The sequence below is a fragment of the Arachis hypogaea genome, chromosome 1 (genome assembly GCF_003086295.3).
Source record: "Arachis hypogaea cultivar Tifrunner chromosome 1, arahy.Tifrunner.gnm2.J5K5, whole genome shotgun sequence".
Taxonomy (NCBI): Eukaryota; Viridiplantae; Streptophyta; class Magnoliopsida; order Fabales; family Fabaceae; genus Arachis; species Arachis hypogaea.
The window spans coordinates 3,663,935-3,682,678 of record NC_092036.1 but is presented as its reverse complement, the minus strand read 5'-3'; the positions used below and the strand labels follow the sequence as shown (position 1 = coordinate 3,682,678).

The 18,744-nt window shown below is 32.3% G+C and overlaps 2 protein-coding genes across 2 annotated transcripts; both read left to right on the top strand.

Moving 5' to 3' along the window:
* The first annotated feature begins 544 nt into the window (after positions 1-544).
* Positions 545-3,020, top strand: LOC112790906 (cytochrome P450 71D10). The gene is made up of 2 exons (XM_025833531.3): positions 545-1,568; positions 2,257-3,020. The coding sequence occupies exons 1-2, from the start codon at positions 672-674 to the stop codon at positions 2,875-2,877; spliced, it is 1,518 nt and encodes a 505-aa protein (XP_025689316.1). The 5' UTR covers positions 545-671; the 3' UTR covers positions 2,878-3,020.
* A 14,276-nt stretch (positions 3,021-17,296) lies between these two features.
* On the top strand, positions 17,297-17,734 carry LOC140175386 (uncharacterized). The gene has a single exon (XM_072203588.1). The coding sequence runs from the start codon at positions 17,297-17,299 to the stop codon at positions 17,732-17,734; it is 438 nt and encodes a 145-aa protein (XP_072059689.1).
* The last annotated feature ends 1,010 nt before the right edge of the window (positions 17,735-18,744 follow it).

The following is an 18,744-nucleotide window of genomic DNA, read 5'->3' as shown; positions in this document are numbered from 1 at the left end:
TTGATTTCAGTACATAAATAACGTAAAATTTTGAGTGTTGGTGCTTGATTGATAGAATTTATGAATTTTTTTTACAAGGAGATTGAGAAGACAAAGTGTTATGAGAAGGTTTTAATTATATTCTTCTAACACAATGAAAAAAATATGACTTACTAATAATATTGTTAAGGTCCACGTTAAACCTATTTAAAAATTTTGAGACAGAAATAAAACGTTTGAAACGTTAATGACTAAATTATAATTTAATCCAAAAATTAAAGATCAAAATAATACTTTACCCTACTAATTATTAATATAAACTTAGTTTTAATAGTTCTAAATTGTAATATAGATTTATATTTTAACATTATTTATTAGATAAATAGTTTAAATCAAATATATAAAATTATAATCTTTTGTAATATTTATAAAATACAATAAAAATAAATAAATAACAATATTTATATTTTATTTTATGGCAAAAACAAATTTATTATTTTATACATTAATTATTTTCTCTCTTATTTTTTTTCATCCAAACAATAAAACAAATTTCTATTTTTTTCATTTTCTTTCTTTCTATTTTCTTTACTCTTGTTTCCTCTTCTTATCCAAACAAAACTAAATGCCCATATATACTTCAGTACCATAATCTGACATATCTAACCAAAAGCTATTCTTCCTTTCCAATCATGGAGTTTATTCTCCACTATCTTTCTTCAAATTCAACCTTGTCCTTCTTTCTTTTCTTGTTCACGGCAGTGTTTATCATATTTTCAAGATCAAAACCGAAGCCACAAAACTCAAAATTGCCACCAGGACCATCTAAACTACCCTTCATAGGAAACATACACCAACTTAGTTCTATGCCTCACCGTGGCCTAACAAAATTATCACAAGAATATGGCCCTCTTATGCACATAAAACTAGGCTCACTCTCAACCATAGTTGTTTCTTCACCTGAAATGGCCAAAGAAGTTATGAGAACTCATGACATAATATTTGCAAATAGGCCTCACAATCTAGCTATTGATGTTATAACATATGGTTCTAAGGGAATGAGTTTTTCACCTTATGGAAGCTATTGGAGGCAGATGAGGAAGATTTGTACTTTTGAGCTATTAACACCGAAGCGAGTCGAATCGTTTCGATTAATCAGGGAACAAGAAGCATCGAATCTTGTTAAGGATTTAAGTTCCAATCATGGGTCTATCATTAATTTCAGCAAAGTTATATATTCTGTGTCATATGGATTAACATCAAGAGTGGCCTTTGGGGAAAAGTCAACGGATCAAGAAGCGTTCATACAAGTTATGAAGGATGTGTTGAAAGTTGTTTCTGGTTTCTCTTTGGCTGATTTGTATCCTTCAATTGGAGTGCTTAGTGTTGTGACAGGGTTAAGATCAAAAGCAGAGAGGATTCATCAAGAAGTGGATAGGATCCTTGAGAAGATTGTGAGAAATCACAAGGAAAGAAAGGAAATGAATGAAAAGTCAACGGAGGATATTGTTGATGTCTTATTAAAGCTTCAGAAGCATAGCAACCTTGAGCACCCTCTATCTGACAATGTTATCAAAGCAACAATTTTGGTTAGTATTTTGAGATAAGAATTTACATTATATGTATGTTTTAATTTTTTTTAGTAAAGATATTAATTTTTAATAGTTAAAAAGAGTTGACACATGTAGTAAAAATTCGAAAAATATTCTAAAAAGACCTAAATTCTAGTTAATTTTGATTCTATAAAAAAATTTTCTCTTGATATTTTAAATTTAAAGATAAAATTTTAATGGATTGACTAATATTAAATCCATCTAAATTTTTAAAATTATTAAAATTAAGAATCCTTCTTACTTGCTAGAGAGTATTTATTAGAGGAATATTTGTGGAACTTCAGTGATCATGTTAGTTTAGTTAGAAAAGTTGCGGGTTCATTTTTTTTTTATATGAGAAGCATGTGTGTGTTGTGCATTATTGTGGAGAACGTGGATGCTAGACATAAATGTGAGACAGTTTTTTCTGAAACAAGTGATAAAAAAATCGGATCATCCGATTTATTTGCAAAAGAAAATTAAGTCTACCAATCGGACAGTCCTATTAGTGTGGAAGAGAAAATTTAAATTTTGATGAAGGTAATTTGTGTACCTAAAAATCGGACGGTCCGATTTTTGCTAAAATGTCTATACACTCCATAGTTACGTCCTACACCGTTCCCCTTTCATATTTAAATTAAAAAGTGAAAGTTGTGCAATGAAAAAGTTGAATTTCTTTTTGCAGGACATCTTTGCTGCCGGAAGCGGCACCTCAGCGAAAACATTAGAGTGGTCGATGTCAGAACTTATCAAGAACCCAAGCGTGATGGAAAGAGCACAAGCTGAGGTAAGAAGAGTCTTTGATTCAAGAGGGTGTGTCGACGAAGCCAACCTCCATGAACTCCACTACTTAAAATCAGTAATCAAAGAAACACTACGCCTCCATGCTCCTGTTCCTTTATTACTTCCAAGAGAATGCAGTGAGAGATGTGAAATCAACGGTTATGAAATCCCGGCTAAGAGCAGGGTCGTTGTTAATGCTTGGGGAATTGGGAGGGACCCAAGATACTGGAAGGAAGTTGAGAAGTTTGATCCAGAAAGGTTCATTGATGGTTCTGTTGATTTCAAAGGTGCAGATTTTGAGTTCATTCCATTTGGTGCTGGGAGAAGGATTTGTCCTGGAATCACATTTGGGGTTGCTAGTGTTGAACTCATACTTGCAAATTTGCTTTTTCATTTTGATTGGAAGCTTCCAAATGGCGAGAAGCATGAAGATCTTGACATGTCTGAATCATTTGGATTGTCCATCAGAAGAAAACATGATTTGTACTTGATTCCTTCTGCGTATCATTACTCTTCTAATTAGAATCACAATGCAATGAAATCATATTCTTATGATTTATGTAAGTCACATCTTATAACATGGTTGGTCATATATGTACAGAGGCTTAGTATGTGTCTAATTTTATTTAAAAAGAATATATGAAAACTTTTAGTTCCTCATGTTCACTTTGATAGTCTTGCAAAACACAGAAATAGTCATTATATTGGATTGGATTGGATGAAATTTAAGTTAAGTTTAGTCTTTGATAACATTAAATTAAGAGAGAATTTAGATTAAAACAAAGAAGGTGATAAAGTAATAGAGTGAACGATTAATTACTATTGATTTTGTAATTTTTATGAAATGTGTGTTTTATTTATTATTTTAGTTTAAGAGTAATTAATTTATTATTTTACCATTTTACTAATTTGTTCACTTTAAAAAATCTTAAACTATTAAGATAAATAATGTTAAAATAAGAAAATGAAAAAATATTAAATACAACGGGTCTGCTACACATACAAGTTTACAAGCTTACAAGTTGGCCCAACCCAAATAGAACTCACGCGCATGAAAAGACATAACATGGCGCGTCAAAATCACGCGCTCAACACTCAAACGGTTACGTATGGCAGACTCTTCCACTTCTTCCACTTCTCAAAGCACTTTGAAAACAAGGAAACCCTCCCATTTTCGAGCGAAAATCAAAGTTCAAAATATACAAATCGTTGTTCGAAACCTCCATCAAAACACCATCAAACTCTCCGTGAAGAATCTGAAGAGAAAACAAAGCAACAATACTCAACGTAAGTTCATTAAGATTCCTGTATATTTTACTTTTCTTCTACGTCGTTCTTCTAGAGTTTACTATTATTCTTGCTTCTTTGTTACACTGTTCTAAGTTCTACGTCGTTCTTCTAAGTTCTACGTCGTTCTATGTTGTTGTTCTAACTTCTCCTGCTATTGTTGTTGATTATTGGGGGTTTATTCCGTAGATTGGGGGGTGTATACTGCTTAACCTTGTAATGTGGCTTGATATTGAAGCATGGTTGAGTGATATCTGACTAATATCTATATGGATGTATCTGAATAATATCTATGGGTGTATCTCACTGTTATCAATGGGTGTATCTTGCTGATATCTTTGGGTGTATCTGACTCATATATACGGGTGTATCTTACTGTTATCAATGGGTGTATCTTATTGTTATTGATGTGTGTATCTAACTCATATATATGGGTGTATCTTACTGATATCTTTGGGTGTATTTTTTGTTTCAGAGAAAATGGCAGCAAGAAACCAAACAAAAGACCTTAAGTGTGCCACACATCTCCTGAGTGATAAGTTCAGAAACATGACTGAGGAGAAGAAGGCGATTGTGAGGGATTTCGGATTCGGTGGGTTGATGCACATCCCACCACTAAGGGTGGATCACCAACTCTTAAGGGAGCTGGCAAACAACTTCAAACTTGGGGAGAACAGACTGAAGACAGGATATGGTTCTTTCCAAATAACACCAAAAAAAATAGGTCATGCGCTTGGCATCAATGCAACAGGTAACTAGCTTAAAATTATAGGTGTATATTAAGTTGATGCTTGGATGTATTTGAACCGACTTGGATACTTTGTTGTCTTCCTTTTTGTAGGAGATCTATTTCCTGAGAAAGTTGAGTATAAGAAACTTTCTGATGATGACAAAATAATTTATAGAAGATTCCAGGGTAAGACCCTCAAAAGTCTTACCGATGAAATGATGGAAATCGGCGTTGGCAACGAAGAGGAACGCCTGATGTTCAAGAGGATATTCATCCTCTACATACAGATGGCGTTCCTTTTGCCAACGACGATAAACAAAATATCGCTCGTGCACCTGGCCCCAATTTTTAAGATGGACGGCATATCGGAGAGAAACTGGGGGGCATGTTTTGACCTTCATGGTCAAGGGCATCACAGACTACCAGGAGAAGAAGAAGAAGAAGAAGGCAATTAATGGCTGCCTCTTTGCCCTGATGATAATCTACTTTCATCTTTCAAAAAACAAAGGAAAGAACAGGACTGAAAGACCACCAAAGCCCTGGATTGCCAACTGGACTAAGGAGCAGTTAGTGGAAAGAATGACTGCAGAAAGAGAGGAAATTTTGGTAAGTAAACATAATAAGTTGGGTGTATTTTATTTACCTGAATGCTGCTAACTAAAATATCTCATGTTTCAGGGGATTGTGAAGATGGCAGAGACAAGAGAAAAAATGAAAAAAAAAAAGAAAAAAAAAGAAAAAAAAAGAAATAAAAAATAAATAAAAAAAGGAAGGCGAGTCCAACATCGTCTTTGGAGACAGAAACTACTGACAGTGACACTTCTACCTCTGAGTTTGAGGCTCAAGAAGACTCAGAGGATTCAGGAAGAAAACACCCCAGCAAAAAGGGGAAAAAGTAAGTACCATACTTGGGTGTAATTTTTTTTTCGAGTTGGGTGTATTTTGTTTGATCACGTTGGGTGTATGTAGTTTATTAAGCAGGGTGTGTTTCGTTTGCTGCGTTGGGTGTATATTGTATATTCAGTTGGGTGTATTTTTAGTATGTTCTAAATGATGATTGTTTGCCTTCCAGAATGGACTCCAGAAAAAGAAAGCAGAGGCAAGAGGAGTCAGATTCTGATTCAGAATCTGAATTTGAACCAAGTGATGAGTAATGTCCTGAAATTATTACTCCTTTCTTTTGGCTTCATTATAAAGATTTCGTGTATTAACTGAAGTGTCTATTATTAACTTATAGGAATGAAGAATCATCACTTGCGGAGAAGGAGAAGAAAAAGAAAAAAACAAAAACAACACCAAAAAAGTAAGCACTTCTTTGGATAATATTCTGTGATAAAATTAATTTTTTATTTCTGATTGGTACTCTTTTTTTTCCACCCAGAACACAACAAAAAAAGAAAAAAGTTGTTGTGGAGGATTCACCTCCTGAAGAAGATCAATACTTTGACGGGTACAGTACCTCGTAAGCTATATTACGGTCTATCATCGTAATTATTTTTGTTAACATCTTATTTTATGAATGTAGTGAGAGATATGAAATATCAAGTGATGAACTCGATGAATGGCTAAGGAAAAACGTTGATAAATCTGCTGCAGAGGGGTATGTCTTGCTGGGCTGTGTATTTGAGATTTTGGTGTGTTTTGTTTGCTAATAATTGTATCTTGTTTCGCAGGGAGAACCAAGCTGACATGCGATCGACAGAAGGTCGCTATGTGTCCTCTGAAACGTAAGAAGCTTTATTATTTAATAAAATCTTGTTACTATTTGAGATTTTGATGTATTTTGTGAACCATTTGGGTGTATTTTGTGGATCAAGTTGGATGTATGTTGTTTACTAAGTTGGTATATTTCGTTTGTTTTGTTGGGTGTATATTGTCCATTCGGTTGGTTGTATCTCGTGCATTCATTTGGGTGTATTTTATACCTGTATCTTATTTTGTCTGAATAACATGAAATCTGTTTAGACTACCGGCTGTGAACTTGGGAAGTGATGATCCTTCCTCTCAAGGACGCACAGAACAGAGTAGTGTAAACCAGCCGTCACAGAGCATGTAATTTCTCTTTCAAATAACCGTTACTTTTGTTCTTCTATTACCTTCTACTTCTAATTCTGTATATATATTTTTTTTTAGAAAAAAAGCCCTTTATTATTTTATTCAAGAAAAAAAAGGCAGCAAAAAAAAGCAAAAACTGCAAGTATGTAAGTTCTCAAAAAACAAAGCCCGTCTTCTTTTTGAATTGTTCGGGTGTATTTTTTGACCTTCTTTGGGTGTATTTTAGGTTGATTCCGACTGATTTGAATATGATAGTTGTGAGGGAACAAACACCGTCGGAAGCGCTTGCAGTGTGAGTTTTCCAAGAATATTTCAACCTTATAACCTTATTATTTTCAAATACGTTGTTAACCTTTCATTTTTCTTCTTGTTTAGAGTCCCGATCCAGGTTTTTGTGCCGGCATCCCAAACAACCACTGACACAGATTTCGAACCAACCCCTATGCTACAGATTGAAGGGACTACAGAAACGTAAGAAATAGTATTGGGTGTATATTTGTTTAGAGTTTGGGTGTATATTTGCTAACAGTTTGGGTGTATATTGTTCCTGATCAATTTTTTTTATGCCATGATTAATTTTGTGTAACTGTGCAGCACTCCTGAACCCCCCAAACAACTTCAAGAAACCATACCCACGCTTCCCCCAGCTCCAACTAAAATCAATCTTTGCTTATCATCCGTATATTCTTATTCTTACTCTTATTCTTATACATCATGACGCAGTCATCCAGCCGCAGAAGACGCTGCTGCCCTGTTGATGATGGCACGGATAGCAACCTATGTTCCTAAAACAGATCCAGGGATGCCATCATTCAGCCTTGGATTGACTGATTCAAGCCAGGAGGGGGCGTCAACGCAGGAGACAGAAAGGGAAAAATCTCCAGAAACTACAAGTATGCTAGAACAATTAGACAGTTTGGTCCAAAAATTAGCAAGCAATGCGGCGAAGGGAAAAGACGAAAGTCCACAAATTCAGAGGGAGACTAGGGGAGAAAGTTCTGCAAAGTTTGAAACTCCTGGGGGAATAAATCGAATTCCAGATGATATGAAACAAAAGTGCTACATCTAGGGGACGAGACTGAAGGAAGACGCAGATGGAAATACTAACGAGTATGAGGAGATGTGCACTCTGATTGGCCAAGGAGAATACATTTTGATAAGAATGCACCTTGCATCCCTCCAGGCAAAAAGTGATATAGAATCTCAGGTAATATTAGACTAACATTAATGTTTTTACACCAAAGTCAACTGCAATGTTTATTAATATAAAATTGATTTCGGCATATATTTCTAGATTGTATCTGCCATCTGCCTCATCCTAAACCAGAAAAATGAAAAGAGGTTTCAGGAAGAAATATACTGTCTCCCCCCCCCCGATATTGTGGTAAGTGTTACTTCTATGAACTTTGGGTGTATTTTCTGTATTGATTTGGGTGTATTGTTTAGGTTCGATTGGGTGTAAGCTGTGTATTTTCAGTATTTCATTTCTTGTTTCGCAATTCTTGCAGAGCATGGCACTTTCGGATCACCCAAAGGGGGAATTCATATCACCGAAAATGAAAAAGGAATTCAGGGTGGAAGCCTACCCGAGTTTCATTCCCTTCATAGATAGAAAAAAATTAACTTCGCATCCATATGTAAGTTTTCGTTTGCTAAATTTGTTAGTTCGCTTATTTACTTATATGCCAAATAAAATGACACACTGTTGAAATGTGGCAATCCTTCAGATTTTTGCTCCTGTTTGCCACTCGGGGCATTGGTGGTTATGGCTGATAAATAGAACAAAGCGGAAATGTCAAATACTTGACCCGCTACACAAAAAAGCTCCAAGCGATGAGAGAAAGGACATTAATAAATTCACTGTAAGTTGCCTCTGTCTTCTTTACTTTAATAGATAGGTCTATTTCGTTAGTTGTGTTGGTTGTATATTGTGCATTCAGTTGGGTGTATCTTGTCCATTCATTCGGGTGTATTACTGATTTGTTTTGGTATTTAAGGGATATGTATTTTCAAGATTGATAACATATGCCGGCGGGAAACCTCTGGAGAAAGGGGAGAACGAGAAGAAAATTAAAGCATCATATGTTAAAATATCAGGCCAAAAAACAAGGTATAAATTTGTGACTCTGAACATTAAACTTTTCTAAATGAGATTTGTAATTTATTTTCTTCGTTTTCAGCTATGACTGCGCTATCTACGTAATGAAGTGGCTTGAGTTAATTGAGCCAGAAAACATTAAAAAGGGGAAGTATGAATGGGATAATTGGCCACAGGTAACTGTCTTTAGAACTATATAACTCTGTATTACTTTACTGAATTAATATTTCTGTTTAAACATAACATACTTTTTAATTGTAGGAGGAGGTGGACCACTATAGAGTGGAGTATGCTTCCCGGATACTATTCAGTGAGATGAATAAACAGAGAGATCGGGCAATTAGAGAGAGTAGTGCTATAAGGCTGTCAAAGCCATCCTCTGTATTATTGAGTCCGTTTTGTCAGATTAATTCTGCTGATATAGAAACTGGGTAATCCAACTGCTGGGTAGTTTGTAAATTGAACAAATGATGTAAATATTTGCCATTTATCAACAACTTCTATTCCATGTATATTTTTTCCCATAGTTAAACTATCTGTGCTGGTAAACTGCCTGTGATGTATTCAAAAGCTGTATACAGGTGGTAAAATATGAAGCAAAAAATCAAGGCAATATAAACGTAAATTATAAACTGTTACACCCAACGCAAGTCTAATAATACACCCAAGATTGAATAAAATATACACCCAACTGTCTGTGCTGTATTCAAAATGTATGAATTACATGTACTAAAATATGAAGAAAAACATCAAATGAAATATACGCCCATAACCTGCGAATTTTTACAGCTTTTGTTCTATATGTATCTATATATGTGTCTATATATAAATTGTGAATTAACAAAAATACACCCAAAAAGAACAGTGCTTTTACACCCATATTCTATAAAACTATACACCCAAAGAGTTATCTCCTGCTGCTGGTACCCTGAACTGATAATTTATAACGTGTCCTTGATATTGGCTGCAATTTGAATGCGCCGCTGATGCAGCATCAAACAGGTTTATCTAAATATAACACTCACACATTAGCTAAACTATTAACGAGAAAAATAAACTCAATCGCCACAAATTTAAAGAGCATTACTTTTACCTCGCTTAAAACTTTCGTCTTCTTCTTCTTTGTGGCATTTGCAATCTGTTTCTCCAGTTTTGAACCTAGCCTATTTTTTGGACGTCCTCTTGTTCGAATCCTTGGCGGGCTTTGAAGCTCGTTAACGGATTCCATGTTGGCGTCTTCGTGGGATAAAGAAGATGTCCCCTTCCTTTTGGCTTTTAATGCTTCCATCTCGGCCATGGCGTTATCGTACGCACGGTGCAGAATTGCAGTCAGCTCCTCCGATTTGGAGGCAAATTCACAAATATTTTGCGAACGAAAAACCAATTGGTCGAACCTCTTGCTTCTTGGCTCCATTAGTGGCTCGTCGTGGCTGCTCTTGATGTGTGTGTGTCGCCTCTTTACCTTCTTGCTCCATCGTTCCAGTATATATCTAGGGGACACTTGGCTTACTTGTTCGAAGCTTAACACGCTTAGTGCGTGACGGCACAGTATCCCTCTCGACTCGAATAATAAGCATTGGCATTTTACCTCGACTGCAACTGAGTCGTAGGTAACAGCGAACTTGTTGAATATTGAGTTGGAAACTTGTTCTCCGACTTCGTATATTGAATAGCCTAGAGCGGAATTCTTTAATCTGGTGATGCAATTCGCCTTTCCTCTAAATTGCGCTTGGACTTCCCTAAACTTTGCATGAGTGTACGCATCTTGAAACTGAGCTTCAATGGAGGATTTGATTGAACACGGTATGACCGTATGAAAATCTGCAGCATCTGATTCTCTCTCTGCTTGCTCCCTGTTTCCGAGGCAATTATCGTATTGTTTGACAAACTGAATAAGCGAGCTGTTCCGGGTGATGCACTTGTTAAAAAATGAATGCATGCTCTCGCTCCTTTGTGTGCTTCTCATCCCTGCCCAGAAGTGGTGATCCAGATAGATAGGAACCCATATGTGACGATCTTCGTACAGATCTGCATAATACACTCAAACACAGACTGTAAACTACACCCGAGAGAACATACAATTTACACCTCTGCTGCAGATTTTAAAAACACATTACCTGAAAGCCACTTGTTGTCCGCAAGACCAAAATTCAGCAGAAAATCATTCCAATTCCTATCGAATGAGTCTTTGCTATGAGAGTTCCAAACAACATGGCTCATTTCTTGTTCGATATCAGCATGTCCCTTGTACCCGTTTAATTTGCTTGGAATCTTCTTCATGATGTGCCAAATACACCAGCGGTGAACTATTGTTGGCATACAGGCCTCTAAAGCCCTTTTCATTGATGCGCACTGATCGGTGAGAAACCCTTTCGGAGCGTTTCCTCCCATGCAACGAAGCCAGCATTGAAATAACCATTTGAATGATTCAATTTCTTCGTTCTTCATCAAAGAGCATCCGAGAAGTGTTGACTGACCGCGGTGATTCACCCCGACAAAAGAACCACAGACCAAATTATACCTGAAACAAATTACCATGGTCCAGAATGCAAAATCATTAGGTACACCCCAACAAATGCTTCGAATACACCCAATGAAACAGCCAATATACACCTCTGCCGCGAATTCGTAAAAATAAATTAATTTAGCATCATAAACAGGGACAGTTTGTTACCTGTTTGTATTGTAGGTGGTGTCGAATGAAATGACGTCTCCGAAATACTCAAAGGCGGCTCTGCTTCTTGCATCGGCCCAAAAAGCCAGCTTAATCGATTGATCCTCCTCGAATTCGAGCTCAAAAAAGAAATTCGGATTCTTCTCTTTCATTCTTAAGAAATATTTCCCGAATTCCTTTGCATCTTCTTGTTCGGAAACATTCCGCACTTCCCTGGTAATGTAATTCCTCACGTCCTTTTTGATAAAATTTAACTCGCGGTGACCCCTGGCAGCCGCAACAAATGATTGGTAGGTTTTGCTTGGTCTGATACCGGCCTCCTCGTTATTCTCTATCGTACGACGAATGGACATGCTTAGTTCCCTGTGCTGTTTGAGCATCTCTGCTTTGCTTGGACAGCAGGGGTGTGAATGATCCAGCACAACCTTTGAAATGATCTAAGCACCGACATCCTTCAATGTGTGTATATAAATTCTTGTAGGACAGTTTAAATCGGCTGTCGGATTGGTCTTCTCGGTCGGAGATATTTTAGATTTCCATTTTCCCTCTCTGCTACATGTAATCAGTTGATTCTTAATCTCGTTTCCCTTCCTATTTGTGCACCGAATTCTTGTAGAGAAACCTGCAGCCTTGGCGTAGTTCCTGTAAAATTTTCCAGCATCTTCAAGGATGGTAAAGGTCATTCCGACCTTCGGAACAAGCTCGTCATCAACAACCGAGAGAGGCTGCACAATACACCGTGTCAAAACTGTGAATACACCCATAGATATGATTCAAATACACCCAATCATGTCTAATATGATACACCCGAACCGCAACAACTCAAATACAGAATGACCTTTAAAGCCATAAACTGTAAATACACAGGCTGCAGAATACACCATGTCAAAAACTAAAAACACACCCAATCATGTCTGATATAATACACCTGAACAACAACAACTCAATTAAAATAACAAAAAACCAGTAAAGTGTAGATACACCCACACTTCTAGCTAAAATACACCCAAAGAAGAATTGATCTACACCCGAGCGTCTGCTATAAATTCCAGGTAATTAATCACAACTAATACATTGAATCGACAAATTCATGTTAACGTGTTACTTTCATAGTCAATGTTCAGCAATTTTTCAACTACACAATGCTATACAAATTACTGAAAGAAAATTCATACTAATCCTATGTAAATCAAACCTCAGGAACTTCGTTAGATTTAAATTCATAATCCACTTCGCCTGGATTCAACTGACAATCTGAGGTTGAATGATCCATTATCTTCAAAACGAGTTCAAACTTTGATTTCAGAAAACAACAAATCAAAATAGAAAACGAAGCTCGAGTTGCAGAGAGAGAAAAAGGTAACGTAAACGAAGAACATACCAGTGAGAAAAGGAGAGGAAAAGAACGATGGAGAAGAAGGAGAGAAGACGCGCGAGAAGAAGAACAACCAAATCTCAAAATATCGAAAACGAAGAAGGAAACAAATATTTTAAATTTGGTAGTTAGATATACGCGGAATGTTATATAGCGCGTGTAATCAACGTACGTGGAGCAGCGCGTATTTTGATTTTATTGTTTAATAAATTTGTAAAGCATACAAATACTAGTAAATATACTTAATCAATTATAGCATCAAATTAAGGTAAGTGATATTGAAAATAACCAAATAGAAAAATATTAAATAGGATTACCGGGAAAGATACTTAAAAATCAATTTTATATTTGATTTTAATTGCATATGAATTTTGTTTATTAGGAGTTGTTTAGTAATACGTTTCTTTATATTTTTCTTAATTTTAAGTTCCTTTATGGTTTGTGTTCAACAAATCTACTTAATATATTAAAACTGGATTTTCCTCCAACTACTAAATGTAATGTGTCGATCTTTCATGCCTCCGTTTATCCTCCAAAATGAATAAATTTTTTTTATTCTAAATTATTTTATTGTAATTATATTATAATTAATACTAAATGAATAATATATAAGAATAGTAATTTGGCAACATATCCTCATTATAATTATATCAAATCAATATTTAATGCACTATTAAACTATTTATCAATTATCAATTAAAAATACTTTTAATAATTTTAATGATAATAATAATATCAATAATAGTAATAATAATAATAATAATAATAAATCTTTAATTTGTTACCCGATTCACGTATATCAAATAATTTTTCTAAATTATTTTATAAAAAATATCTTTAATATAATTATATTGTAATTAATATTTAATAAATAATATATAATTATACTAATTTAGAAACATATCTTCATTATAATTGTATCAAATCAAAATTTAATGCATTATTAAAAAGTTACCTTAATAATAGATAATTTACATTTTATTTTTGTTTTACTAAAGTCTATATATAGTATTTTCCTGTGGTACATGAATCTAAATTTGAGAGTCAATTCATAATTTTATATTTAGTGTTTTTTTTTACTACTTCATAGAATAAGAATGTATTCTTCGTTTTTTATTGAAGTTGATCCTTTTAAGGTACAATTTATAATTTTTTATAATATTTTTTATATACTCACTCTATTATATTATTCTTTTGATAATTTTTTATTTGTTGTTACTCTAAGTTATTCTTATCGTCTAATGTTCCAATTCGATTGTCTTTTGTCACAATCATTTACAATGCATCACATCCATGAAATACCTCATCGAGTTGTCTTCACTGATTCGGGTTCCAACTACATGGATGTAAGCGTTCAAAGAAGAGGCAATAGTCTCTACTTTACCGAAGGATGTAAGCGTTCAGTTTTGCTAAATTCATGACAAATTCAGATATGCAATTTCAACCATTGGTAATATATTTAAATTTTCTTAGTTTAAGCTGTTCATTATTAGAATAATTTTTTAACATATTTTGATTTTTTTCAGAAATTACCAGCTTTCTTTTGCATGCATACAATGCCATTGAGGGGAATAATAGTTAGTTTGGTTTCTCGGTGTGGCAATTATATACCTTGCTGCATTGCATGGATAGCGGATGATGAAGCTTATCTAACAAGTGGATGGTCTGATTTTGCACGAATTCTGAATATTGAAACTTACGATATTATTTCAGTTGGTTGTCGTTACAAGAATTATTCTATACTATACGTGACTAAGGACTAGAATAGGTTCAATATTGTTTAGGTAATTTAGTTTTACTATTAGTATTTGATTAAATTATAATTATAGAATTTTAAATTATTGCCTCAATTTATATATTACGATTATTTTTTGTAGATGTGCTATTTTTAAATAATTTAATAAAATGAAGTAGTGTCAGATATTATTAAGTTTATTTTTATCTTTTATTTCTTTATTTGTATTTTCATTATATTTGACAAAACATGAACCTACACATATATTAAATCGTTGACCTAAAGACAATTTATTTACCAATAAAAAACAGATTTTATTTATAATTGGAATAAAATTTATTTGCCAATAATCAGTGGATAAAATTGAAATTACACCCGTGACATATAATTATAATTGATTAATTGGTATAAAATGAAATTATACCCGTGTCATGAGTAATAATCTAAATAATTATATCTTAACAAAATATAATTTGAAATAATTTATAAACAATTATCTTAACAAAAATAATTATTTAATAATTGATTTAAAAATCAATGCAAAAAATAATTATTAATAATAGTATTATTAACTGAGTAAATAATATAATTTCAAATTATTACTTAAAATATAAATAATATATGGAAATCTATTGAGTAAATCAATGATTTTGCACCTTAATAATTTGACAATTATTACTCAATTAACCAGTTAATTGAATTAGTAATAACAATTTCCAATTTCAAATTTTGTATATTAAGTAGTTATTAAAAATTGGGTAATAACGATTTACACGAGAAAATCATTGATAAATTCAATTAACCATATAGAAGATAATATATTAACAGTTTTAGTATATTATTTATGGCAAGCGAAATTATTTCCTCAGATTTTCTATTAAAATTGAAATTAGTAATAGTTTAAAAAAAGTTTATTAATAAAATTACTAATAGTCACATTTTTATACACAAGATATATGTTTTCTATATATTATTTAAAAAATATAATGAAACATGAATAATGAATGAGTATGTTATTTCTTCGACTAGCTAATTAATGCAAAATTGAGTACCCTTTTTTATTCGATTGAGGTCATATTCTGTTTGGTGAAAGTTTTAATCACCTTAATTAAATCCTGTCTTTGTGCCTTAACTTATACAAGTAGTAATATGTTACATATTATTTGATATATCTAAGTAGTTATTTTTCATAGTGGAGATATAAAAAATCATATTAAGATTTATTGCTAAATAATTAGTGGATGAATAATAGTAGATTATATTATTTTGGGAAAGTATTTTTATTATAATTATATCAAATCAATATTTAATTATGATAAAATATGTTAATTATAATTATATCATAGAATTATAATAATTACGATATTTATGTTATATATTTTAATCATTTATGTACGTAAATAATTTGAAATTAATTAAATCAAATTATTACGGTAAATAATATATCGTATATTATTACAGAAAATAATCCGTAGATAAAATTGAAATTACACCCGTGCCATATAATTATAATTGATAATTGGATAAAATGAAATTATACCCGTGTCATGAGTAATAATCTAAATAATAATATCTTAACAAAATATAATTTGAAATAATTTATAAACAAATATCTTAACAAAAATAATTATTTAATAATTAATTTAAAAATCAATGCAAAAAATAAATTTTAATAATAGTATTATTAACTGGATAAATAATATAATTTTAAATTATTACTTAAAATATAAATAATATATGAAAATCAATTGAGTAAATCAATGATTTTGCACCTTAATAATTTGACAATTATTACTTAATTAACCAGTTAATTGAATTAGTAATAACAATTTTTAATTTCAAATTTTGTATATTAAGTAATTATTAAAAACTGGGTAATAACGATTTACACGAGAAAATCATTGATAAATTCAATTAACCATAAAGAAGATAATATACTAACAGTTTTAGTATATTATTTATGGTAAGGGAAATTATTTCCTCAAATTAAATTTTATATAATTATAATAAGTCTCTATAATTAAAGCAATATAAAACTACTTCATATATAGCAATAATATTATACATATTTATATATGTCTTCTTTTATTTCTTTTTTTAAAATATTGACATATAATTAATGTAAAAAATATATAATATTAAACTGTTTTGTTATGCATATATATGAATTTATATAATAACCCGTATAATTTATACGTATGGCATAATACATATGTCAAAAAAAGATTCCATAATTTTTGAAAACCACTGTTTTGTTATATGGAATTAAAATTGAAATTAAATAATTTCTATTTATATATATATATATATATATATATATATATATATATATATATATATATATAAGTCGTAATAGTCAATTGTTTCAATTATTTTGACGTTAATGCTCTTGCGAATGAACTAAGTGGGTATTTAGAAAGGCTAATTAATGAGAAGAAATTTGCATACGATCAAATAATTGGTGCTGTTAGCAGTAATATGGGTGGACTTTTTTTCTTATACGGTCAAGGTGGTTGTGAAAAAATATTCTTATGGTCAACTATATCATGCTCAATTAGGTCTAAAGGAGGTATAGTTTTAAATGTTGCTTCAAGTAGGATTGCTGCACTTTTGTTGTCTAATGGAAGAACTGCACATTCATGGTTTAAAATTCCTTTGGCCATAAATGAGGATTCTTTGTGTAGCATTAAATAGGGAAGTCCTCTTGCAAGGTTAATATCCAAGGCCAAATTAATCACATGGGATGAAGCTCCAATGATAAGTAAGTATTGTTATAAAGCTTTAGACAAATACTTCAGAGACATCTTAAGGTGTTCAGATTCGTATAATGCTCATTTGCCATTTGGAGGTAAAATTGTTGTTCTCGGAGGAGATTTTAGACAAATTTTACCTGTGATTCCCAGAGGCTCAAGGCAAGATATAATTTAGTCTTCTATTAATTCTTCATATTTGTGGCATAACTGTAAGGTTTTGAAGCTTACAAAAAACATGAGATTGTCACAAGGTGAAAACAACAACATACAAGAACTCAGAAATTTTACAGAATGGCTACTCAAAATTGGTGATGGTTTGGCTGGCGATACAATAGATGGTGAATCGATCGTTCATATACCATCTGACATTTTGATTGAGAACTCTGAGATAGCTTTAGATGACCTTATTGATTTCGTGTATCCAGATATGTTATCCAATTTATCCGTTGAAAATTATTTCAAGGATAGAGCAATTATTGCACCAACTTTGGATTGTGTCACTGATGTCAACAACAAGATGACTGCAGGATTACCTGGACAAGAAAGAGTCTACTTAAGTTCAGACTCTGTGTGTGCTGAAGAGGGAAATATGGAATTTGAGTTAGATGCTTTCTCGCCGGAGATTCTAAATGGAATGAATTGTTCAGGTCTACCACTACACAAGTTGGTTTAGAAGGTTGGCGCTCCTGTTATGTTGCTACGGAATATAGACCAAACTAATGGTTTGTGCAATGGAACGAGAATGCAAGTTAGAAGAATGGGAAATCATGTGATAGAATGCAAGACTTTAACTGGTAACAAAGCTGAAAGTATTGTTCTTATCCCAAGACTAAATCTAATTCCAAATAATGAAACATTGCCGGTCAGGTTTCAAAGAAGACAATTCCCAATTATCATGTCATTTGCAATGACAATAAATAAGTCCCAGGGATAAACTCTATCGAAAGTTGAAATTTACCTTCTAATGCCAGTTTTCACCCATAGTCAATTGTATGTTGCGTTATCAAAGGTAACGAGTAAAGATGGTATGCGAGTGCTATTACAAGATCATGGACACTTGGAAGATAACTGCACGATGAATGTGGTATATAGAGAAGTTTTTGAGAGCCTATAATAAAAAGGTAATAACAAAATGTCTTACTAAATCTATTTATTTGTTAAAATTTATTACTATCACTTAAAAAAATTTAGAAATTCTAGGAACTAATAGATTAATTCTTATTGTACATTAATAGTTTGAGAATATTAAAATTATCATTAAAATTCGTATAATTTTATTCTCTTGACAAACAATTTTATAATTACGTTAATCATATAATTTTATATACAAACATTGATACATTGTTGTTTCATGTATATATTTTGCAGGTATCAAAGGATAGCATTGAATTGTTTTTCTGTATGTTTAAATTATTTATTATTTATTATAAAACTTTCTGCATTAGGATTCTCTATTAATTTGTTCTTTATTTTGAGCTGATTTTGATATTTTCTTACTTCACAGTAAACCAACATATAAAACTTTGTTGGTAGATTTAAGTATTACTAGATTATTTATGGTCATATTGAATATATATGCCTGATTTATTGAAAAAAGTAGATTAAATAACTATTTTATAGTTAATACAATTAATACTATATTAAAAAAAGAAAAATAACGCATACAAGTTATTTTTTATTAAT

Excerpts from the sequence above, each read along its gene's own strand:
- LOC112790906 (XM_025833531.3), top strand. The coding sequence starts at position 672 with ATGGAGTTTATTCTCCACTATCTTTCTTCAAATTCAACCTTGTCCTTC. Across the intron at positions 1,569-2,256 it reads TTATCAAAGCAACAATTTTG|GACATCTTTGCTGCCGGAAG; the intron begins GTTAGTATTTTG and ends TTCTTTTTGCAG.
- LOC140175386 (XM_072203588.1), top strand. The coding sequence starts at position 17,297 with ATGAGATTGTCACAAGGTGAAAACAACAACATACAAGAACTCAGAAAT.